Source organism: Equus przewalskii, chromosome 30 (assembly GCF_037783145.1).
Source record: "Equus przewalskii isolate Varuska chromosome 30, EquPr2, whole genome shotgun sequence".
NCBI classification, from domain to species: Eukaryota; Metazoa; Chordata; class Mammalia; order Perissodactyla; family Equidae; genus Equus; species Equus przewalskii.
This window is the reverse complement of record NC_091860.1, coordinates 5,452,564-5,479,288: the sequence shown is the minus strand read 5'-3', so window position 1 is coordinate 5,479,288 and position 26,725 is coordinate 5,452,564. Positions and strand designations below refer to the sequence as shown.

At 37.7% G+C, this 26,725-nt stretch overlaps 1 protein-coding gene across 5 annotated transcripts in view; it reads left to right on the top strand.

Annotated features, from left to right (window-relative positions):
• The window catches only part of LOC139080504 (uncharacterized), a 78,087-nt gene that overhangs the window by 11,675 nt on the left and 39,687 nt on the right, over window positions 1-26,725 (top strand). For 4 of the 5 annotated variants that reach the window (XR_011535054.1, XR_011535055.1, XR_011535056.1 and 1 more), the window contains exon 2: window positions 21,430-21,530. Coding sequence is in view for 1 of the 5 variants with exons in the window: in XM_070601342.1 (XP_070457443.1) it covers window positions 21,430-21,471 (42 nt within the window). In the remaining 4 variants the exon portion in view is untranslated. Of the gene's footprint in view, window positions 1-21,429; window positions 21,554-26,725 lie in introns of those variants that run through there. The other variant, XM_070601342.1, reaches the window with a different exon arrangement.

Genomic DNA, 26,725 nt, shown 5'->3' with positions numbered 1-26,725 from the left:
GCTTACTCGTCGGGTGCAGCATGCCCGTGATGCTCAGCCCAAGCTCCCACGCCACCATCTGCTACTCTCCTTGTCTTGCACTGGCCTAGATGGATTGGGTGAGATTTGGACTTAAATATAAAAATAACCCCCAAATTACTAAGCCTAATTTTCTCTTCTTTAAGGGTTAGAAATGCTAAATAGCAGAGCTTTGCAACTATAAGGTGGATTGTGCTGGCCTGTTTAAGTAGATAAAGTAAAAAACCAGAGCTTATAAAAAAATTCTGTAGTTGTCAGTTGCTTCATCAGAACTCATGTGTGGGTCTAAACGGTACCTGAGCTCAAAGATCATCCTGAATGTTGATGTGCAAATAAGAACTCCAAGTCTCATACATTTTTTTGCTAAAACTGCCTATTACTAGAGAGAAAGAGGGAAAGGAGAGAGGTGAGGAAGAACGGAAGACGAGAGAAATAGAGGGAGGGAGGGAGGGAGAGAGAGGATCTTTAGGCAGATGTTCCTCAAATGTTCACGCCCTTAAACTTTATCGTGTGTGTGTGTGTGTGTGTGTGTGTGTGTGTGTGTGTGTGTGGTTCCAAGTGGTTTCTAAACAGAGGATGCAAAGACTGCTGCGAAGTCCAGGGCAACTGGCCCTTATAACCTGCAATGAGTAAGTTGGGAAAAGAAGGGAGAAGGGGTGAGGTAATCAGGCTTCGAGCAGCCTGCAAGATAAAGGGGGTGGGGCCCAGCTGGGGGTGGGGTGGCCTGGCCCTCTGTGTCCTTCCTGTGCCTGGAAGCCCTTCCCCACGGGGAGCGGGCCCTAGAGCCACCCTGCTGGGTTTGAGCTCTGGCTCCACCGTTATTAGCTGTAGAACCCGGGGAGACTCCTGTACCTCTCTGTGCCTCGTTTCTCACAAGGAAATTTGGGGAAACCAAAGCACCCACATCATATGGATTTTTGTGGATTAAGAGAGTGAGGGCATGTAAAACAGTCAACCCACTGCCTGGTACATTGTAAGTGCTCATTAAAGGTTAGCTATTCTAACTCTTTTTATACCCATTTTAATAAATGTTTGGGATTGCCTTGGTCTGAATGTTTGTGTCCCTCTCAAATTCATATGTTGAAATCCTAGCCCCTGATCTGACGGTATTGGGAGGTGAGGCCTTTGGGAGGTGACTGGGTCATGAGGGTGGAGCCCCATGAATGAGATGAGTGCCCTTATAAAAGGACCCCAGAGGTCTCCCTTGCCCCTTCCACCACGTGAGGACACGGCGCGAGTTAGCAGTCTGCAGCCTGGAAGAGGCCCTCCCCAGAGCCCGTCTCCAGAGCTGTGAGAAATACATTTCTGTTGTTTACAAGCCGCTCAGTCTGTGGTATTTTGTTCTAACAGCCTGAATAGACTAAGACACCCTTCCAAACCAACTTTATGCATCTTGCCTGCACTTTTCATAGCCTTCAGTGATGGGCCAGTGCTTGATGTGCTTGCCGCGGTGTGTTTCGTGTTGTCTTATCACCGTTCCTCAGTCATTCTCCCACAAGTGCCGGCTCCCTAACTGGTGTGTAAATGCAGCGATTATCCCTCAGGTTCCCTCCCAAGGTACCCGCCAGTTCTCCATTAAAACTACCAGGTCACCAACATGTAATAAGGTAAGACGTAAAGGAAAGTTGATATGAGTCAAACATTTCCAGGCTGCAACATAATCCACGTCATCAAGTGCTCGTGATGAGCGAAAGTCTCAAGGAACGAGTCAAGGTCCAGAAGAGACAGCCTCTACTTCACACACTGTATATGCTAGTAATCTGAAGTCGCAGTCTGAATAACCATCTAATTTAGAAAAGACCCTCAGCTAGGGCACGTTTTAGGGCAAGTTCTTGCCCAGCAGGCAATTTTATGGCTTTTTGAGAAACTCTTGAAAACTGGAGTTTCTGTGTAAGTCTGACACTGTGTTAACTGCACGACACAGAGAATAGCACTAGAAGTAAAAGCAGCCTGGAAAATGTCAGTGCCGTAGTCATGCTATTAAAGATCAGCACATCTCCTTGCTTTTATTTAGGAGGCTAACAATGGAGATTGTTAGCGTTAATAACGGAAGAACAGTAACCATGGGAACACAGCATCTATCAATTTTCACGGTAAAGAAAGCAACTCTTTCCACGGAATGTTTCGAGGAGCTCTGGCAAGTACGGCTGCCTCAAGATCTCTCGCCTATAGGTCTGAACTATTTTAAGCAATGGGACTTCTCTAAAAATAATGGCAACCCATTTAATAATAATGGAAATTTTCATTAAAAGTTAAAATATGCTTACTATAAAGAAATGCAAAAATGTGACGGCAACAGACCAAACCATCCTTAGTAAAGAAGGAGAGTAGCAGAGGGCAAAATCAATGTTCAGGTTGGGAGGGAAGGAAAAACGGACATGTGTTGAAAGTTTCCTCTTTGCAAAGTACTTGTTATCCTTCATTTAATCCTCGCCACCACCCTGTAAGTATATATCTCCAATTGCTAAAGAAATATGTGTTCATGATAGAAAAGTTAGAAAATACTGAAGTACCAGTAGGAAGGTGAGCATCACCATTCTTCCCACACAGAGAACCACTGTTCACAGTTTGGTGTGCTGCTGTCTTTCTCTTTGCGTATTGTTTTACATAATTGAGATAACAGATTCCTGTTTATCTTGAGCATTTTCCTTCATCATTAAATATTCTTAGAACGTAAGCTCAATAAGAGCACGAAGTCGCCTCTGTTGGTTCACGTTGTTCCACCACTGCATGGGGCATAGTAAACAATTAGTGTTTGTTGATTGTATGTATGTGATGTTACATCATATCAACCATCCCTCTCTCATTTTAAACATTTTGAACGTTTTTTGTATTTTAAATATATAAACTTTTGTCAGAATTTCTGATTTTTCCTCAAGACCAATAGACGTGAAATTACTAGGTCAAAAGTTACAGACCTATCTCAGTTCATATACATATTCACACATTTCTTTCTAATAAATTTTAAGCATTATATGAAAGTCCCTATTTCATTCAGCTCTAATGGGCACTGCATAGTTTCTCTATAGACATTCTTCTAAATTTTACAGACAAAATAATTTCTTAATAGATGTTTTTGTTATCAATAAGCATTAACATGTTATTGATATAGTAGAATTATTTTCCTTATTATTACAAATGTTTCTCCACAATTAGTTTGGTGGGGAACCAATTTAGGTTGTGTTTTCCAATAACAAGGCTCTCAATTCTTATGTTGTCAAATATATCAAATATTGCCCTCAAAATTTTTTTCCTTGTTTCCATGCTTGGAAATTCCTTCTCCAAGAAGAAATAAAAAAGCATTAACTTTTGTTTTCTTTTGGTTTTTCATGGTTTCATTGTTACTTTTATTTCATTAATACACCTGGAATTTATTTGGGCGTGTGGTGTGAGGTGAGTATATCTCAATAAATAAAAATTGTTCCAGAATCATTTATTTAAAAATTCCTTCTCTTCTGCTTTAATTTGTCCTTTTTTCTTCATATGCCATATTTTTACATAACCTAGGGTTCTTTCAGTTTATTTACTTATATACTTATTTATTCTCTATTTATTCTCTCTTCTCATACCACTCCAATTATGTTTTTTTATTAAAAACATTTTCTTGTAGTATGGATACACATTTTAAAAAATCAGATTGCAGAGAAGGTGTTAATAATAAAAATTAACACCCCTCCATTCTTCCCTTTACTACAATAGTCCTGTTCATCAGACACAAATGCTTTTAACTATTTCTGTTTTAATTTTTTCTGGTATTAACTCTATGTTGCTAAATAATAAAGTCTTAGTCATTATCTATAGAATTCCATCTATGATAGATGAAGATTTAGCACATTTATACTGTTTTATCTCATTCCCCTCCTCTCGCAATATTTGCCAGTTTTATCACTGTGTTTTCCCTTTTTTGTTAGCTTTGTAAATTAAGTAAGTATCCAAACTTCTATATTCCTGTTCCATCAAATTTCAACAGTGTATCTTGATTCCTCACTTTGCAATACACGCATATTACTGCCTCTACACTTTCCTACAGTTTTGAACTTCTGCATTTGATAGATCTTACTTTACATTGTCAAAGCAGATGTTATGTACGTTTTGCCTTTACTGATAGTTAAATATTTTGAGGTTTGCCAAAGATCAATTCTAATATTGGAAATCAATAAACTGTTTATTATCATAGTTATACAATTATTCTTCATTCCACAGCCAGATTCCTTCTCCCCATTCCAAGATCACAGTGCCATTTGCCTTAAAAGAGAATATGCTAGCATCACGTAAAGTCAAATGGATTTTTTCTTAATTCTACCAGTTGCTCAAAATGATAATAAATGTTTGGTAGAATTCACTTGTAATGCCACATGGACATAGAGTTTTGTTTATGGGAAAGTTTTTAATTTCAGATTTAATATCTTTAGTAATTACAGGACTATTTTGATTTTCTATTTCTTCTCATATGCATTTTGAACAGTTGTATTTCTATAGAAATTTGTCCATTTTATCTCAGTTTTCATTTTTTTGGCATAAGTTTTGTACACAATATTCTGAAATACTAATTTTAATTTCTGAATTATCTGTAGTGATGTCCCCTTTTTCATTATAATAATGACTAGTGTCTATTTTCTTAATCAGTTTTGCTAGGTATTTATCAATTTAATTAACCTTTAAGAAGTAAAATTGTTGGATCCCAGGATATAAATCTATTCTACTTTTATTGATATGCCAAACAGTTTTCCAAAGTGGTTTCTATCAATTTACATACCCATCATCAGTATATGAGATTTCCAGTTGGTCCACATCCTTGCCAAAACCTGATATTGTCCGTCCTTTTCATTTTAGCCATGCAGGTGGATCTGTAAATGTATCCTATGATTAAATTTGCATTTACCTGATAACTAAGAATTTTGAGCACCTCTTCAACTGTTTATTTACCTTTTAGATATCTCCTTATTTTTTTGCAGGGAAAGATTGGCCCTGAGCTAACATCTGTTGCCAATCTTCCTCTTTTCTTTTCCTCCCCAAAGCCCTGGTGCATGGTTGTATATCCTAGTTGTAAGTCTTTCTAGTTCTTCCATGTGAGCTGTCACCACAGCATGGCACCTGGCAGATGTGTGGTGTGATTCCATGACCTGGAAGCGAACCCAGGCTGCCGAAGTGGTGGGAATGCTGAACTTTAACCACTAGGCCATCAGGGCTGGCTTGTAGATATCTTCTTTTATGAAGTACTTGTCTATATGTTTTGCCCATTTCTCTATTGGTTATCTGTCTTTCCTTATATGAGTTCTTTACATATTTTCAAATGTTTTTTGCACATTTACATGTGTCCACTTTAGGTTGTATGTATTGCAGACGTCATCTCCCAACTTCTGGGCTTGCCTTTCACTCTCTTAATGTTGTCTTTAGATCAACAGCTTCTTAATTTTGTGTAGTCCTATTTATCAATTATTATGCATTATTTGTTTTTTATGTCCTATTTATCCATTATGTTTAGTGTGCTTTTTTTTTGAGGAAGATTAGTCCTGAGCTAACATCTACTGCCAATCCTCCTCTTTTTGCTGAGGAAGACTGGCCCTGAGCTCACATCCATAGCCATCTTCCTCCACTTTATATGTGGGATGCCTACCACAGCATGGCTTGCCAAGTGGTGCCATGTCTGCACCCGGGATCCGGGCCTGTGAACCCCGGGCCGCCAAAGCAGAATGTGAGCACTTAACTGCTGTGCCACTGGGCTGGCCCCTGTTTAGTGCTTTTTAAAAGTCTTTCCCTACACCAACAGCATGAAGATATTTTTCTGTGATTTATTCCAGAAGTTTATTGGTTTTGCCTTCCACAGTTAGACATACAATCCACTTAGAATGGATTTGAGTATAATTTCTTTTTTTCAATATGAATATTCAATAGGTCCAATACCACTAATTGAAAAGACCATCTTTTTCTGATGCACGTCAGTATCATCTTGGTTATAAATCAAATGACTATAGATTTGGGTCTGTTTCTGCACTTCCTATTATGTGTCATTCTCAGTTTGTCTCATCTTGTGCAAATGGCACACGGACTTTATTACTATACTCTCACTATGAGTTTTGACATTTGACAGTGTAAGTTCTTCAAATTAGCTTTTCTTCAAAATTATCTTGGATATTTCTAGACTTTTGTATTTCCATATAAATTTTAGAACCAGCTTGTGGATTTCCACAAAAAAAAAGTTTGCTGAAATTTTGATTGAGATTGCATTTACTCTATAGAGCATCTTGTGAAGACTTGATATCCCAACAGTATTAGTCTTCCAATCTCTAACCAGGGTCTAAATCTCCATTTATTTTAGTATCTTTAATTCATTTCCAAATATACAAAGACACAAAATATCTTAAGTAATTTTCGTGAATAAAAGTCTCGCACATTTTTCATTAGATGCATTCCTAAATATTTGCTATTTCTGATGCTATTATAAATGCTATATTTCATTTTTTTCATTTTATAATTTCTTGTTGTGAGTATATAGAAATAAAATATACTTTTGTATGGATCTTTTATCTAGTGTCCTTATTAAGTTAACTTATAAATGATAGTAGTTTGTAGGTTATTTTTAATGTTCTACATATAATGACAGTTCTGTGCTTTCTTTTCTAATCATTCTACTTTTTTCTTGCCTTATTGCAGTGACTAGGACCTCTATCACAATAAATAAAGATAACAATATTAGGCATCTTTGTCTCATTCCTGATCTAAGGAGGGAAACTTTTTTTTTTTTTTTAATGTTATGATAGATTACAACCTTGTGAGATTTCAGTTGTACATTTTTGTTAGTCATGTTGTGGGTACACCACTTCCCCCTCTGTGCCCTCCCCCCACCCCTCCTTTTCCCTGGTAACCACCGATCAGATCTCCTTATCAATGTACTAACTTCCACCTATGAGTGGAGTCATATAGAGTTCGTCTTTCTCTGACTGGCTTATTTCGCTTAACATAATACCCTCGAGGTCCATCCACATTGTTGTGAATGGGCCAATTTTGTCTTTTTTTATGGCTGAGTAGTATTCCATTGTGTATATATACCACATCTTCTTTATCCAATCATCAGTTTCTGGGCATGTAGGCTGGTTCCACGTCTTGGCTATTGTAAATAATGCTGCGATGAACATAGGGGTGCAACGGACTCTTGAGATTTCTGATATCAGGTTCTTAGGATAGATACCCAGTAATGGGATGGCTGGGTCATAGGGTATTTCTATTTTTAACTTTTTGAGAAATCTCCATACTGTTTTCCATAGTGGCTGTACCAGTTTGCATTCCCACCAACAGTGTATGAGGGTTCCTTTTTCTCCACATCCTCTCCAACATTTGTCGTTCTTGGTTTTGGATGTTTTTGCCAATCTAACGGGGGTAAGGTGATATCTTAGTGTAGTTTTGATTTGCATTTCCCTGATGATTAGCGATGATGAACATCTTTTCATGTGTCTATTGGCCATATTCATATCTTCTTTTGAGAAATGTCTGTTCATGTCCTCTGCCCATTTTTTGATCGGGTTGTTTGTTTTTTTGTTGCTAATCAGTGTGAGTTCTTTGTATATTATGGAGATTAACCCTTTGTCAGATAAGTGGCTTGTAAATATTTTTTCCCAATTAGTGAGCTGTTTTTTTGTTTCGATCCTGTTTTCCCTTGCCTTGAAGAAGCTCTTTAGTCTGATGAAGTCCCATTTGTTTATTCTTTCTATTGTTTCCCTCAACTGAGGAGTTACAGTGTCCAAAAAGATTCTTTTGAAACTGATGTCAAAGAGTGTACTGCCTATATTCTCTTCCAAAAGACTTATTGTCTCAGGCCTAATCTTTAGGTCTTTGATCCATTTTGAGTTTATTTTGGTGTGTGGTGAAAAAGAATGGTCAATTTTCAATCTTTTGCATGTGGCTGTCCAGTTTTCCCAGCACCATTTGTTGAAGAGACTTTCTTTTCTCCATTGTAGGCCCTCTGCTCCTTTGTCGAAGATTAGCTGTCCATAGATGTGTGGTTTTATCTCTGGGCTTTCAATTCTGTTCCATTGATCTGTGGACCTATTTTTGTACCAGTACCATGCTGTTTTGATCACTGTAGCTTTGTAGTATGTTTTGAAATCGGGGATTGTGATTCCGCCGGCTTTGTTTTTGCTCAGGATTGCTTTAGCAATTCGCGGTCTTTTGTTGCCCCATATGAATTTTAGGATTGTTTGTTCAATTTCTGTGAAGAATGTTCTTGGGATTCTGATTGGGATAGCATTGAATCTGTATATTGCTTTAGGTAGTATGGACGTTTTAACTATGTTTATTCTTCCAATCCATGTGCAAGGAATGTCTTTCCATCTCTTTATGTCATCGTCAATTTCTTTCAAGAAAGTCTTGTAGTTTTCATTGTATAGATCCTTCACTTCCTTGGTTAAGTTTATCCCAAGGTATTTTATTCTTTTCATTGCGATTGTGAATGGGATTGAGTTCTTGAGTTCTTTTTCTGTTAGTTCATTGTTAGTGTATAGAAATGCTACTGATTTATGCACGTTAATTTTATACCCTGCTACTTTGCTGTAGTTGTTGATTATTTCTAATAGTTTTTCTGTGGATTCTTTGGGGTTTTCTATATATAAGATCATGTCGTCTGCAAACAACGAGAGTTTTACTTCTTCGTTACCTATTTGGATTCCTTTTATTTCTTTTTCCTGCTGAATTGCTCTGGCCAGCACCTCCAGTACTATGTTGAATAGGAGTGGTGAAAGTGGGCACCCTTGTCTTGTTCCTGTCCTGAGAGGGATGGCTTTCAGTTTTTGTCCATTGAGTATGATGTTGGCTGTGGGTCTATCATATATGGCCTTTATTATGTTGAGGTACTTTCCTTCTATACCCATTTTACTGAGGGTTTTTATCATAAATGGGTGTTGGATCTTGTCGAATGCTTTCTCTGCATCTATTGAGATGATCATGTGGTTTTTGTTTTTCATTTTGTTGATGTAGTGTATCACGTTGATTGACTTGCGGATGTTGAACCATCCCTGTGTCCCTGGTATAAATCCCACTTGATCATGGTGTATAATCTTTTTGATGTATTGCTGTATTCGGTTTGCCAAAATTTTGTTGAGGATTTTTGCATCTATGTTCATCAGTGATATCGGCCTGTAGTTCTCCTTCTTTGTGTTGTCCTTGTCAGGTTTGGGGATCAGAGTGATGTTGGCTTCATAGAATGTGTTAGGGAGTTCTCCATCTTTCTCAATTTTCTGGAACAGTTTGAGGAGAATAGGTATTAAGTCTTCTTTGAATGTTTGGTAGAATTCTCCAGAGAAGCCGTCTGGTCCTGGACTCTTATTTTTGGGGAGGTTTTTGATTACCGTTTCTATTTCCTTACTTGTGATTGGCCTATTCAGATTCTCCATTTCTTCCTGATTCAGTTTGGGGAGATAGTAGGAGTCTAGGAATTTGTCCATTTCTTCCATTTGTTCAATTTGTTGGCATATAGTTTTTCATAGTGTTCTCTTATGATCTCTTGTATTTCATTGGTATCTGTTGTGATTTCTCCTCTGTCATTCCTGATTTTATTAATTTGCTATTTCTCTCTTCTTTTCTTGGTGAGTCTGGCTAGGGGTTTGTCAATTTTGTTAATTCTTTCGAAGAACCAACTCTTTGTTTCATTGATCCTTTCTATTGTCTTTTTTGTTTCAATATCATTTATTTCTGCTCTTATTTTTATTATTTCCCTCCTTCTACTGACTCTGGGCTTTGTTTGTTCTTCTTTTTCTAGTTCTGTTAGGTGTCGTTTGAGGTTGCTTATGTGAGCTTTTTCTTGTTTAGTGAGGTGAGCCTGTATTGCGATGAATTTCCCTCTTAGGACTGCTTTTGCTGCATCCCAAATGATTTGGTATGTCGTGTTCTCATTTTCATTAGTCTCTAAGGAGGGAAACTTTTGATATACCCAGCTTAGGTATGATGCTTGCTCTAAGTTTTTTGTACCTACTTGTTCAGCCAATTAAGGAACTTCCCTTCTGTATCCACTTTGCTAAATCTTTCCTTTCAACCATTTTTGGGGTTTGAGTTTTATCATATGCTGTTTTTGCATCTACTGACATGATAAGCAATTTCTCTCCTTTAGTCAGTTAATATGGTGAATTGCATTTTATTGATTTTTATAATGCTAAATTAAATTTGCATTCCTGGAATAAGTCCAACTTTTTGTGATGTGTTTTTGTTTTCATACATTGCTGGATTCAATTTGCTAATATTTTGCTTAGGATAATGCATTTACATTCTTTAAAAAAACCAGCCTATAACTCTCTTTCTTTGTACTGTTCTTGCCAGGCTTTGATATCAAGATTATGCTGGCCTCATTAAAATAAATTGGGAAGTATTCTTCCTTTTTGTTTCTTGAAAAGACTTTCTGTAAAAGCTGTGCTGTATCTTCTTTGAGGTTTGGAAATGTTCACAAATGAAGTCATCTGGACCTGGAGGTTTCTTGGTGGAAAGGCATTTAATTACGGATTTAAGTTTTAAATAGGTATTCAGATTTTCCATTTTTCTTTTTGTATAATTGTGGTTAATTTTATCTTATGAATTTGTCCATTTCATCAAAGTTTGTCAATTTCTTGCCTAAATATTTTTCTGCCTCATTATCTTTTCAATGTCTGTACAATCTGTAGGGACTTCCCTTTTTATTCTGATTCCTGTTATTGTTTATGTGGGCCTTCTTTATTTCTTTTTCAGTCTTCAAAGAACTAACAGTCTTTCAGGGAACCAAATTTCCCCTTTGTTGATTTTTCTCTATTGCACTTATGGTTTCTATTTTATTAATTTCTGCTCTTTATTATTTCCTTCTACTCACATTCTTGCATTTAATTTGCTGAGAATTTTTTTCCCTGATTTTTGAGATAGATAATGAGATCACTGTTTTTTAAACTTTCTTCTTTTTTAGCATATGGATTTAATGGTGGTAAATTTTTCTTTAAGCACAGCATTAGTAGCATTCCACATATTTTTGTATTACATATTCTTATTTTCATTCAGTGCAAAACATAATTTAGTTCTATTGGGATTTCTTTTTTGACCCAAGATTTATTTTAAAATAAATTGCTTAACTTCCAAATATTTGAAGATTTCCTAGTGGTTACTTTTGTTTTATTTTTAGTTTAATTTCACTGTGTAAGAGAATATGATTTCAATCCTTTGACATTGTTGAGAATTGTTTATGGCCTAGCAAATGATCAATTTCAGTAAAATTTGGCAAATTTGACCTGAAGAAAAGTATATCCTATCATTGTTAGGTACATTGTTAATTAGGTTAATTTTGTTAATCATATTGTTCACATTTCCTAATCCTCTTTTCAGTTGTATATAGTTATAAAATACATCTATTTAAAGCTTCATTTACATCATTATATTTTTCTGGTTTTGAATTTCTATTTGATCATTTTTTTTTTAGCTTTAGTACTCTGGTAAAATTCTCCATCTTGATTTCAATGATATTCTAACATAATAATCTCCTTTTATTTTTAAATTCATGTCTGATAACTCCAATAGCTGAGTTATGTATTGGTTGTATTTTTTGGTATTCCTGGTATTTTATTTAATGATAGGCATTGTGATTTAAAAAATTTATGGCTTTGGATGTTATTATTTTTCTCCAAAGAGGCTCTCCCCTATCCTTTGTGAGACATCTAGAATGGGACCAGATGTGCTCAATCCAATCAGGAGGAATTGAGTTGACTTGAAGTGGAGTTGTAATATTTATAAGGCTTCTTTGACCTACAGGCTTGGGGTAGCCTCCAGGGACCCCATGTGAAAGCCTGGGTGTTTACTAGGGCCCTCCCCTTTTGGCAGATTATGAAATCCAACTTTCGTTTCCCAAGCATCTGTGATTGTCAAAAATTCCACTCTGTGTTTCAGTTATTTCTGCTTAGTTTCCTAGACTTTGTCCTGCACAGTTTAAGATTCATTAAATGCTTTACAGAGAAAACTGATGCCAAATGTTGAGCTTTCCTCAATGTCCCTTTCCTATGGGATATTGGTCTTTCAAGTCCTGGCCACTTCAGTGGGAGCATTAGTCAGCTACAGAAGACAAATTTACTCTATCGTTTGAAAGGAAAACTCAAAACTTTTAGAATGATTTTTCCATTTATTAATGATTTTCCTGTTTCATCACTACAAAGTTCTGAAGACTCAAGGTTCTTTTCATCTAACGTAACAAGTTCTAGAACATAGTTGGTTTAGTGTTTCTTTTAGAAAGCTTATTTAGCAGAGATTTATATCTTAACCACTACGAATCTCACGGACTATCTATTGTCAGGCAAACTGTTAACTTGGATTTAAAATCATTTTACTAAATTGTTATCTTTTTACTGATTATTTATGGCCAATTCACTTCCTATTAATCCCTACTCGGTTACATGGCTTTAGAGGTGCTTGATCTTAAAATTGGAAACAGAAGACTTGGAGTAGCTTTGGATTCTCTCAAAGTAAATTATTGCATGGATCTCACACCATCCAAATTTATTTTGGAACAAATGTCTTTTTAAATTAAGCTTTAATAACCCCAGGGAAAAAATGTTATGTTTTTGGCAATTCCTTCTTGTGAATTAAAAACTCAAATCAAGGGCCAGCGCTGATGGCCTAGTGGTTGAAGTTCAGTGCACTCTGCTTCAGCAGCCCAGTTTGGTTCAGAACCACATGACTCGTCTGTCAGTAGCCATGCAGTGGTGGTGGCTCACGTAGAAGAACTAGAAAGACCTACAACTAGAATATACCAACTACGTGCTGGAGCTCTGGGGAGAGAGAAAAAAAGAGGAAGATTGGTAACAGATGTTAGCTCAGGGAAAATCTTTCCTAGGGAAAAAAGAAAGCTTAAACAAACCTCAGATCAAAGCTTAGAACTGTCCCTCAGAGGCTGTGACTTTCCACTTGAAGAGTTGATAATATTTGTTAAAAATTGGAATACACAGAAGACTCAGGACTGGAAAAAAATCGACACTTTCTGAAATGTAGCCCAGCAGGGAGGGAACACACAAGAATCTGAACTAAGATTTTTTAAACCTTCAAGGTATGAATTTTAAAGTTTATTATACAGCTCCTTTTTTTTTTAAATGTAAAGATTTCATCAACACTCTCTTTTAGTGAATTTCAACATATTATTTATCAACTAATAAGTCATGGACTATTTTGTTCTTCTGTGTCCTATCATATAAAATTGTTTTGGAGAGAAATTTGATAAAAATCAAGTGTGGCTGAGTAACAAATGAATTCATTATATTGAAGGTGAATCCAGGCCCATATTTTAGAATAGGTAATTTAAACCAAACATGACACTATGAATATTAATGTTTGTTTTTCCTCAATGCTGGGACACAGAGTCATATTCTCAGGTCTTATTTTCCAGTTACAATAACATGAATAGATATTGATGTAGCCTATTATCTCAGCAATAACACATATTACAAGTGATTATTTATTAGCAGTAGAATGTTTCTCCAGGGCTTAATTTAGAATGATTGAAATGAGATAACAAATCTCAGTCTTGGAAGTGATCCTCTGTATAGTTATTGTTTAGGGAAATTTTTATTGCTTCACAGCAGTTTAAGATCCTTAATTGGCTTTAAAATGAAGGCATATGGTGCAATACCTAAGGTTTGGAAGGCTGATGTGAACGAGCACCTGCAGCACGAGAAGCCAGGCTTCTTGGCGTGGTTGGCAGGTTTCAGTTCAGAAGCAGAAGTGGTCATTTCTTTCCTGCTCAGTGATGTTCCCTGGACTTCTGGATATCCTGCTGCTCTAGCAGCTCCCACCATGCCCCAGGATTCTACCTGCAGATAGGAATGTTGGGCACGGGTGGGCTAACCCACCCAACTCTGCTCTTTCCTGATTAGAGGGCACTCAAACATCAGGGCTGGGCAGATGGGGCTGTGGTGGGTTATGGTGCAAAACGTGCCTGATCCAACGGGTTAGAGCAGGTTGTCCTGGAAGGTTTCAGCACTGAGTTAAATCCACTTTCGTCTTAACAAGCAACAGAAGAGTCTGATTCCTTCAAGATCTTATGACAGCAAGGCAAGCCCCTAGCCCTGAAAACGCAGAGGCAGGCAGGAGCTCAGGTGCACAAGCATAAGATAAGGATGCAGGTCTGGAACTTCTGTATCACAGGTGTGGCCTGATCAAAAAGCATAAGATAAGAATCCATTTACCAGATTTAGGAGTTCAAGGTCAGAGGGGGCACTAGAGCAAGGCTGACTTGATGCTGAACCCCCAAACTGAGACCTAAAGGCTTCCTCCATTCTCCATGACCAGAAATGGAACTGAACATAGGGCCTGGGGCAGAGCTTAGTCTCCAGGTCGTCATTACGTGGTCCCAGCTGTGGGACAGAAAGGCTTTAAGAGCAGAGAATTGCTTGGTCACTGCATCCTTCTTTACTCTAGGGACTTTGTTCTGTAGACTTCTTTATTCCTTTCCAGGATTCTTAATTTTGGAGATAGATTGAGTTCCAGAGGCCGTTTTTGCCTTGATTACCAGGTACCATTCTTGTGACCCCTAATAGATGCTCAACAGAGTTGAAGCAGGGGCCAGGCATCCTCTTCCTGGCATGGTTGCAATTGGACCAAGGTCTTACAGATGGCCCCGGGGCCCTGGGTTTTTCCCTCTGAGCTTCCTTTGAATCTGCTGACTGAGGACTGAGTAATAGCTGGAAGTGTCTATGACTGAACTAAAATCTTCATGCTTCCAAAACACTAAAATAAATTTCCTTAATGGAACTGCTGGCTAGGGGGAAAATTATCTATAGAATTCTTACTTGTACTTCTATCCAAAGCTTTTTTCTCTGATCCAGGCTCTCAGTAGATTGCTTAATTCTTTGGAAAGGTGCTGAGCCAGCAGGTGGCCTTGATCAGCCCAGATCTACCTGTGCTGCAGCTGAGTGTTGCCTGCGTCTTACACACGCCCACGTCCTAGTAGATCGGCCCCTCAGGGCCACTCCTTCAGCTAAACACATTCTCTCTTGTTCAGCCTCATTAGTCCAGAATATCAGGATGGTGACTTGGCAAGCTGGGAGAGCCTGGGACCTGGAAACTAGGCACATGCAACACAGAAAATCATGTTCTTGTGGACGGGTAAGGATGAACTGAGAGTGAAGAGAAACCCAGCAGAAGAGCAGATTGATACTCAGATTATAGACCCCGAGGGTAGTCAGTCAAGAGGAGCATAATGTAGGGGGGGAAGGATGACCTTCAGGTTTTCACAAACCCTAAACACTTCCACTGACTATCCATTGATTCCTCCACCCCACATTTACTACAGCCTACGACGTGCTCCAGTGATGCACTAGACATGTGCCGAGCTCAAATTCGGTCAGCAGAGCCAGGTTTTCTAAGCGGAAGTCAGAATAGGATGAAATAAGGAAATTGTTATTTGTTATGTATTTACCACATACTAGGCACTTTCATACTGAGAATTTAATTTAATCCCCAAAACAATCCTACAGATAATATTATCCCTAGTCCTGAAGGATGGCAAAAAAAGCACATTTCATGAAAGTAGGATAAAGAGGCATAAAACTTGAGTGAAGAGAATCATCCGTGGGACACACATGAAGTACAACCTCTGAGTCCCTGCTCCCTTACCTGGGATAGTTTTACCTGTCAGGAGGATGGTTATAAGGAAGGGACTGCATTAAATGGCAAATATGAAAGTCCCTACCACAGGGTTTAACACCTGGAAAGTGGTTGTGAAGGGTGTGTCTTCTATTTTCCCATAAGATGTCTCACAAGAGGAGGATGTCCGAGAGTGCAGGATGGGGACTGGCCAGGACAACAGACAACAGTCCATGTGCTGGGAAAGCTGGCGTGTGTCATCCTGGTCACAGGCAACATGCCTCAGAAATCCAGAGCTCAGCCACCAATCCTGCAGGGCCCAGAAAACCAAGGCAGGAGTGAGAGGAAAGCAGGAGATGAGACATTAGCACAAAGCAGAAGCCTAGTCACTGGATCTAAGGCAGGAGCTTAGGGAAGGACTGGTCAGATGACAAGAGCATTGCTGCATTTCAGCAGGGCCTATACCATCAGCCCGTGACAAGAAGGAAGATGTGGTTAAAAGTCATTGCTCCCCTATTCCCATCTCCAGGTGTATGGTCTCAGATCCTCTTTCTGTGACCCACCAACTACTCAGCTGTTTCCTCGTCTCCAGCCTTGTTACTCAGATCCCAGGGGCTGACCCTCTATGTCTCTGATGCTTTCTTTTCCAAGCTGATGCCACCTAGGTTCACAGTAAGCTCCCTTGATGCTGAGTCATCCTAAGTAAAGGGCTCCTTGAACTTCCCAATGAGCACCAGACCTAGGAAGCCTCCTAGTAAGAGAAGTGGCCCCAGATGGGGCAGGAAGTTACTGCAGACACAGAGCACCAGGCACCTCCTTCAGGGATCCCCTACCCTTCACAGAACGTGCTTGGTCTCAGTCTGGGTCTCTGTCTCTGTGTCTCTCTTTCTCTTCCTCTGTCTCGCTCTCTCACGCACACCCACGGCCACGCACATGCACATGCACACCCATGATCTTAACAAGTCACGGATATGGTGTAATGTTTTCCAGGCCATATTGCTTCATAGCAGAAACTCTCCTTGCCCTTGGCTTCTGCATATTATGATTGTTTCCTGAATGAATGAAGATGACTCCAGCCTAGAGCTTAAAACTAGGACTCCCTCTGCCTCCTGTTCACTAATTATACCATAATTGGAGAACAGAGGAGAAAATTCGCTTTGTTTCTACATAATTCATGTAATAGGGCCTGGATTGCATAACAGAATTGTCACGTTTCTCACAGTTCGAACTCCTACCCAGACTCCATCCTGGGAAATTCTCTTCCATGAACACTAAGTTCACATTAATTTGTTGCATGAACCCATGTCCACAAAACATTAGCAGAAAAGTCTTTTAGATATGGAATCAGAAAGCATGTGAAGGCAGAGAAGAGGATGTGTCAATAACAAACTGAGCATGTGAGTGGGTAGATCCGGGGACGTAAACTATTAAAAAGTTACGAAGAATTCCCTTCTTCATTTACAATACCATTCGCTAGATCTCTGAATTCAAATTCTTCCACTCAATCATAGCTTAGCTAAAACTCTTCCCTGGTCATCTCTGTCATTAATAATTTCTTCCTTTCAGACTCCCACAGCCCCACTTCTGTTTCTCTCATATCACACTCATTACTTTGTACTAGGGTAGATCCATGATCTGTGGGTCCTGAAGTTTAAACCATTTGGGCGGAGCCCTTTAGCAAAAATAATTGAAATTAGATGTGGAAATGAATGCTTATTTAGAATAAAGTAATCACACCAAAATAATTTTAATAAGTTAATGAATACAACAAATATTACAAAATCTAGACAAATAACATTTTCATTAAGTACCTGTTGGAGTTACTTAATTATAATATTTTCTATAGAGAAAATGAAAAGATAACTCAGTCATTCTTCTATAATGGTTTGTCACAATTTTTTCATTGTTGATTGGAATGAACAAAACATACAACTTCACACATAGACATATGCCCTCTTTATAGTACTGATATCTCGTTGTGCCCAGATACCAATACATTCTTTTATTTTGTGCAATTACCAACAAAAAGAAAACAAACATGTATGGTGTGTGTATAATTGTATAGCTATTTATGCTGTGTTACTGAGAGTACTCCTGACTTCAGAAAATTCTGTTTTGACTAGGTACTACTGAGAACCAAATCCTCTGTTTACAGTTTACGTGTCTGATTAAAAGAATTTTCCCCAGACTAGCTTCTGGCTCCACACTTCAAACCTTGTGTCTCCTCCAGGACCCACCTACTTCCTGTGCCGAGCACCACAGGGCATGTTCTTGTCATGATAAAGCTTCTGCTACGTACCCTCGTGCCATGGACGCCCAACACGTCAGCATCGGGGTGGTGAGACATTTCTAGAAATCACTCCCACACCAGTGCAGCTAGCAGTCAGTTCATTCTACAATGAAGGATTTGTAAGCTCTATGCGTATATTTCAATAAACTCAACTAAATGTGCCCTCAATACAACTTCTTCTTCGTTGGGTCTCAAAAATGTCCTTGGCCATTCCAACAGTGAGGAAAGCGAGGGGAAAGAGACACTTTAACTAATTGCAGCTTTAAAATAAATCGTATTTTTGTAAATTTTACCAAAATGTATGGCCACATAGGTATGTTCATAGGAGCACTGGGAGGGGCACATGTAAGAGACGGGCGCTGATCCCTTTACTTCAGGCTAAATCTGCCTCTGCTTTAACTTTGTATTATCATCATTTATGTGCTCATCTAATCCTGCCTTCTATGTTTGAGAGCATTTTTACATTTCCAGTTCTTGATACAGTTCTTTTCACATAGAAACAACTCAGTAGACTTTGATGAATTCACTGAGTAATTCACATACATTAATGGGTAAGTTAGAGTAACCTGACCTTCGTTCCGACGTGACTGAGTGTGCAGAGGAATTCCAGGCCGGCCACCTCAAGGCTGTGTCTTCTCCTTGGAGAGAGCACCTGTGAGTAGCTTTGGTCTTGAGTTTCTCTGGACCCCCAGGGTTTCTTCCACTGGTCTCAAGAAGATCAGAAACTTCTTGGTGAGGATTTCTGTAAGAATCATAATTCATTGGTTTAAATAATAAATTGTTATTATGATTTAAAATAACGAATACAGTAAGAGGTTGATTAATTAAATTGTGATAAATCTATAAAATGGAATACTATATTAAAATGCATGAGATAGAACTATAACTTTTGAAATGGAGAAACATCTAGGGTATATCATGAAGTGGGAAAAAATGCTCCACTCCAAAATCATCACCAGTTCACACCCTCCAGGCAGCATTTTCTCTTTCTAGCTTGCCTGCTCAAGAAAGCCCATTACCACTCACTCATCTGCGACCCCAATGGAACTTCCTGTCCATCGACCTCTCCACTTTCTCCTTGTCTTTCCCCATTTCTCTCCTCTCTAGCTTGGATTCCATGACCCATCATTTCAACTGTTCTCTTGCAAATACTCTAAACTCTCTTGGTGCTGGTACCTCTGCTTTTCTGCCCCCATTTTTTTTTATTGTGGTAAAATACACAAAACATAAAATTCACCATCTTAACTGTTCTTAAGTGTGTCATCAATGGCACTAAGTACATTCATGATTTTGCACAACTGTTACCATCATCCATCACCAGAACGCTTTCATCTTGCAGAACTGAATCACTGTCCCCATTAAACACTTGCTCCCTCACCCCTCTCCCTCAGCCCCTGGCAACCACTGTTCTACTTCCTGTCTCTATGATTTTGAGCACACTAAATACTTCATATATGTGGAATCATATAGTACGTGTCTTTTTGAGACTGGCTTATTTCCCTTAGCATAATGTCCCTCAAGGTTCAGCCATATTGTAGCATGTGTCAGAATTTCCTTCCTTTTCAAGACTGAGTAACAGACCATTGTGTGAATATACCACACTTTGCTTCTCCATTTACCTGTCAGTGGACACTTGGATTGCTTCCACGTGTTGGCTAAAATTTCTTTTTTTCTTTTACATTTTATTGATATTCCCATTTTGTTCGTGCATCATTTTCTCGACTTTCTCCTTGCCTTCCTTTAGTTTTTGAGCATCTTTAAGACAGTTGTTTTAAATCTTCATCTAGTAGGTCCACCATCTGCTCTTTGTCTGGGACAGTTTCTGTTGTTTATTTTTTTCTTTTGAATGGGCCATACTTTCCTGTTTCTTTGTATTTCTTGTGATTTAAAAAAAATGTTTAAAACTGGACATTTTCATCTGACAATGTGGTAACTGGGAAATCAGTCTCCTCCTTCCTAAGAGTTTGCTGATTTTCTTGTTTTGCTGCTGCTTCTTATTTTTTATTCTTGTAGGCTGTCTCCTGAGGACCAGCCTCAGGTGTAAACTTAAGGTCTTCTCAGGTTTTTTCTGAGCCTGTACCTTTCCCTGGGTATGCGTGGTGATTTTCTAATTTTCCTTGCATATACAGTTGCTTTTGAATAGCCTAGTCTCTAATGTCCAGCTCCTAAAAGGAGACAAAAAGAAAAATTAAGGGAGTAGGGGAAAGGCACTGGCCCTTTAAATGCTCTGGAAGTCACTTGGGGGGGGGGAGGGGCGGGGGGGCGGTTTCCCGCAGTGGCTGCTTGTCAATTTGTCTGCCCCTCTGTGATCAGAGGAAGCAATTATCAATCAGAGCACAGATCCCCAATATTTGGAGGACCGAGTCCTTATTGCCCACCCTGGTTCCTGAAAGCTATGCAAGCTGCTCCAGGAACACAAGCATGGCTGCTTGCCATGGGGTGGGGGCGGGGGATGAGTGGCTGCTACCATGCTAGGAGCTGAAATGCACTGGATGTAACCACAATTTACTGTCCAGGCCTTTCCCTGGAAGTGGCAAGCCTCCAACAGACTCCAGAGTTCCAAGAGAGTTACACTGGACAGATTCTGCCAATGCAATTGTTGTCTAGGTAGGGAGATAAATACCTGGTGCTTCCTACTTTGCCATCTTTCCAGAATCCTCTGTATCTTTGTTTATCAATTACACTTCCCTACCTGGCAAAATTCCGAGTTTGGACCCACTCAGTTGCTCTTCTACTTGCTTATAATCAGGCAGTTGAATCCCATTAGAGAAAACCATTTTACTGGATAGAATGCTGACTACCATAAAAATTGATGATCACCAAGCACAACTGGAACCTACATAATTCTAACCAGTCTTTCTCAAAAAAGCTGTATCCAATTCATCCTTATCTCTTTTTTTCCTTTTAAAAAATATGAAATATTTTAAACACTCTGCAGAACGTAAGCTCTTATGAGGCTGGAGAGTTTTGCCTACTCTGTCTAGTGCTCTGTCCCTACCTCTTAAAACAGTGTCTGGCACATGCTAGGTCCTCATTTGGAATGAATGGACACAGAAAAGTACACAGATTAAACTAGAAAACACACTTATACCCCCATGCGTTATCAAATTTTGACATAATACCATATTTGCTCCACATTTTTCTCTTAAGAAATTAAATATTACTGATAAAGTGGAAGCCCCGTATGTCCCCTTCCTGGATCCTATTCACCTCTCTCCATCCCCAATGGTAGTTGCTGTCAATAATTTGGTGTTTATCTTTCCTATGTGAGTTTTGGTACTTCACGACATATTTAGCGATCTCCATAATAATATACAGTATTGTTCTGAAGAATTATAAGCTTTATATAAATGGCATCATAATCTACACATCGTTCTACAACTTCTTTTCCTTCTACATTATGTTTTTAAGATTAATCCATGTTGATACCTGTGGCTGCAGTTGACTCATTTTAAGTAGTATAGTGTTTAGTTTTGATTATTTGTCTCACAATTTATCCATTCTCCTATTGATGATCATTCAAGTGATTTCCACATTTTTACCATTTCTAGCACAGCTACAGTGAACATTCCTGGGCAAGTGTGCTTGTGTGACAATCTGCAAGAGTCCCTCAGGAAGGATCTGCGTTTAGAGCCGGAATGCTGAGACACAGGTAAACAGAGTTTCACCTCAGCTAGACACTGTCAAATTATGCTCCAAATATTTTGTACAAATTAACATCCTCAACAGAAACGTGTGAGTTCTCCTTGCGCCACAACCAAGCCGCCATTTGCCATTATCAGGCTTTAAAGATTTTTCTAATCTCATGATGCGAAATGGCAAATTATTTTTTACTTTGCATTTCTCTGATTACTAGTAAAAGTTGAACAATTTTTCATGTTTATTAGTCATTAGGCAATCCTCTTCTATAAACTGCCATCTCATATAACTTTGCCTATTTTTTAAGCAAAGACTGTTTTTTTAAGAGCAGTTTAAGGTTCACAGTAAAATTGAGGGAAACGTACATAACATCTCACATACTCCCCTCCTCCACACACTCGTTATCAGCATCCCCCATCAAAGTGGTGCCTTTCTTACAGCTGATGAACCTACACTGGCACGTCATTATCACCCAGCGTCCATAGTTTATGCTATGGTTCTGTCTTAGTGTTGTATGTTTTATGGGTTTGGACAAATGTATGATGACATATATCCATCGTTATGGTGTCATACAGAGCATTTTCACTGCTCTAAAAATCTCTCTGCTCCGCCTATTCCTCCCTCCCTCTCCCCTAGGGACTTTCTTATTTTTTAGGAAGCTATTTCTCTTTCTCTCTTTAATTTGTAGGCACTCATTAGAAAATCTAGCACCTAATCCTTGTCAGCTACATGCATTGTAAAAATCTTCTTTCAGTCTGTGTTTTATCTTGTAGTATGTTTTTTATAAAGGAATTTTACATTTTAAAGGAGTCAAATTCATAAATTCTCTCTTTAATTGCTTTTGTATACTGTTTGAGAACTTTCTCTCCTCTCTCGTGTCTTAAAAGTATTCCTTTTTGCTATCTTCTAATTGTTTAAAATGCTGCTCAACACACTGAATTTTTAATCCTGCCTGGGAATGAGGTAAAAATTATATTTTATCTTTTTCTATATGGATAACTATTTTTTTCCACCACCATTTTATTACCCCATTGATCAAAAATGCAACTATTGACAAATATTAAATTTCCCTGTATGCCTGGAACTGAGTTCTGTATTATATTCCACTGGGTACCTCATCTATCTCTGTGCCAAAATTACATTGTATTAATTACTGTAATTACACAACAAGGATTGATCTCTTCCCCACCTTGTTCTTTAAAGGTTTTATGGCTATTTTTGTCCTCTTCTCTACATATGAATATTAAGCACATTTGTCAAGTTCTATATAAAACTCTGATAATATTTAAAATGGAAGTGGATTTTAAACTGAATTTATAAATTAATTTGGAAAGAATTACCATCTATATTATAGTGACACATTATTTTTATTTAAGACTACTCCATTTATTTTAGACTTCCATTACTTCAATAATACTTTATTTTCTTTTTAACTATCTAGTACATGCTGGATTCATCCTTAGGTAAATTATAGTTTTTGTTGTCATTGCAAAAGTATGTTTTTTGTATAGCTTTTCTAATAGATTACTAGGAACGTTATTGAGTATGCTGAGCTGTTATCCAGAACCTGGACCAACTTTCAAATCAGTCTTTGCATTTTATATTGGTTCATTATTAGATAAAATATTTTATCTGAGGTTTTATATGTATATAAACAGGCTTCATATCTTTATCTCCAATTCTCGTACCTCCTATGTTCGTATTTGTCTACTGGATTGTCTAGAACCTCTAGCACATTGTTGAATAGAAATGGTGATATGGAATATCTTTATCTTGTCCCTAACTTTAATGAGAATCCTTCTAAAGTCTCATCAATAAGCATGATTACTGTAGGTTTTGAACATCATGTAAAGAAACTTTCCTTCTATTCCTAGTTTGCTAATATTTTTAAATATCATGATGAATGTTGAATTTTTTTATCAAATGCTTTTCTGAGATAATCATAAAGCTTTTCTTAATCTCTTAATGTGGTATATTATAACAAAAGATTTCAGAATCCTTTCTGAAACCATCCTTCCATTCCTGAGATGAACCCAACTTGAACATAAACATTGCTGCATTTGATTTGCTGCTATATTATAATCTTTTGCTGCTGTGCACATAAACGAAATGGGCTTTCTTTTCTTATATTTTCCCTGATCTCAAGATTACACTAGGTTTTAAATGAGCCATGTGGCTTTTCTTCTTTTCCAAATCCTCAAAATAATGTGTATAAGTTGGAGATTATCTGTACCTTGAAGATATAATACTCACCTGTAAAATCATCAGCACTTGGTGTCTGGTGGGGAAGAGAGGTGTGATTACTGATTTAATCTCTTCAATGACTATTAGACTATTCTTGTTTAATTTTTCATTGATGTTTTTATTTTTTAAAAGAAATTATTTTTTTACCTAAGTGTTTAAATTTGGGGCATAAAAATGTCCAATAATTTGTTCATAGTGTCAGGGCATAAAAATTTTCCCTTCTTCCCTTTTAGATTCTTTGGCTGGTCTAATAATCAAATTGACATAAGATAGATTAACAGGAGAAAAAACAAATTTAATTTTGTATGTTTAGGAGCCCCAAAGATATGGGACTCAAGTTCAAGTCAAGCAGTTGAGCCTGATATGCCCTCCTAAGCTAAGGAATGGGATAGGGGCCTGGGGTTACAAAGAGAAGGAGAGTAATTCACAGGACAACAAGAAGAGCAGATGTTTTGTAATTAGATGTTTGTCTTGCCATACAGATCAGTCTTTCAGATAAAAAGTTATCGCTGGTAATAGCTTTCTTTCTGGGCCAGGCCCCCTATCTAAATTTTTTAGGTAGTTAAGGGAGAGGGAAAAGGTTATCTTGAGACTGCTGGGTCTTGTCTTCAGCTCAAAATGATCCAGCTCAAAATGATGCCACAGTGGCACATTTTGGAGTCACATATTCTGCTCCCCAAGTCTTGCCTTTGAAACTTCCCCCAAAAGTTTCACAGTCCAGAAGTTAAGTTGGTAGATTGCTCCATTTTATCGAACCAGTCTCTTGGTCTTGACAATAGCTCAGTTCAGTTAAACAGCTGTCTCATTTCAGGAGGCAGTGATGCATATGGGCTCCCAACGTAGGTCTATGGTGTAAGCACTCAGGTATTTAATAAGAGGCAGTTCTATGGAAACAAAAGAAAAACAATGATTAATGGTTGGGGCAGATTATAATCCCAGTTTCTGAGTTCTGGAGGTGGCTAGTCGAGAAGATTTCGAGATGTCTGGCTCAAAGCATCTTCAGATGGAGTGAGGGCAGGTGGTGGCAATCTGATAGATTTTCCTGGTTTGCAGGAAAGTCTCTGGTAATCTTTCTGAGTGGCTCACGCAGCAACAGGCATGAAGATTGTTCATACGTGAGCTGCTGTAGTGGTTTCTCTCGAGTTTATATCAAGTTGTCCAACTTTAGCTTGCATGGCTTTAGAAAAAGGAAAGTTTTAGTTCTCAGTGATTTTAAGTCAGAAGGATAGGAATTGGAAACGTTAGTTTGCAGAGTTGTAGCCAAATTTTGGAGGAAAGTAGAAGAATTAAGGATCTAGTCCCATTTACAGGTAAAAAATAAAGTCTCAAAAACAATCAACAACACTAGAATGTGATATCCACAATGGTATATTACTGAAATATAATTTTTCTCTCTACAATCACCCCCATTTTTATCAAAAATAATCACAATAAGACCAATTTGTTCACAAATTAAGTCTTTTTTCAATAAACTTGACCTGATTAATTATAAAGGGCAGCAAGAATAGTGATCGACAATATAGAATCTCTTAATCTGCCTTACTGAAACATTTCATGGAATCTGCCTTACTGAAACAATTCAAGGAATCTCAGATTGAACTTTTAAAAGCCTCTTGAGGCTATGAAGTCAAGCCAAGATCTCACCATCAGACTCTGACTGAAATATCTATATATTTGGATGAATTCATCTATTCTTGAGGTCCCCAAAATATCCTGAGTTTCCTGAGCCTGCCAGAAAGTGACCTACCCTATTCACCTGGTAAGGCTGCTGGGAACCCTGTAGGCAAGGTACCAGGTTGATACTTCAAAGGGGCTTTATTAGTTCCATAAATTCAACCTCTTAGTTCTTTAAAGCTGTCTGGTCACATCTGAGCCTATGTACATCTTTCTCAAATAGGACATTCCAGTCAAAGCCCTGTAATACACTCAATGTTTCCAATTGCATCCCATTAAAAGGAAAACAGATCCTTATTGAACTTATGCAAATAACTCTATTGCCATGAAAATAATAATACTCATTAAGAGTTTCCAAAATCTGGAGGTACGAGGCAGGGAGAAAAAGATAAATGTTTCAATTCTGCTTACAAAGGTATAATTTACTAATTGCTGTAAGCCATAGTTAGCTTAAGAGGAAAAGTTCCTTATATCTGGAAAACAAAACATTAAAGAACCAGCAATGTTTCAAACAAAAAGTCATTAAAAAATTATAATTTTTTATTATATATTATTATATATTATATATATAATATATTTTATATTTTTTATATAATATATAAATATATATTTATAATAGATTTATATATTATATATTACATATTTTATTTATATATTATATATATTATATAACTGAGGAGGATTCCTCAGTTCATTCAGTCCCGTGTAATTAGTCTTTGTTCTGCTTGAATCTAGTTTTTCCCTTAGTTCTGGAAATTCTTATCCACTTCAGTTTTATGATCTTAATGTTATCAGCAAAGTCTTTTCCATGAATCTCTCTGAAGAAGAGACACTTTTTCAAGAGTATCAGAGTAAAACAATAACTCTCTGTAAATGACAAAGTCTTAAAATGCCCATTGTTAAAGATCTGATGAGAGTTCATTATAATGGAATTGACAAGGAAATTTGGTTATTTCTATGACACACAACATTTTAAAATAATTAGAATTACATTATTCTAATGTAGAATAATGATAATATTATACCAGGACATACTGGATTTCTAGACATTTCATACAATTTCTGGAACACTTATACTAATAACATATATCCACACAAATATAATCTAAAAAGGCTTAGCATCACTCGTTTGACAATGCTTTCCACGTAATTTAACACATCAAATATGCCTAATTAGTGCAAGAGCTCTCTTGTTATAAAGAGAGAGAACAAATCTTTTGAGATGTTTCAAGGGCCCTCTGAAAAATCCCAAAGTTAGTTTGAGGTTAAAAAAAACCACAACTTCATTTA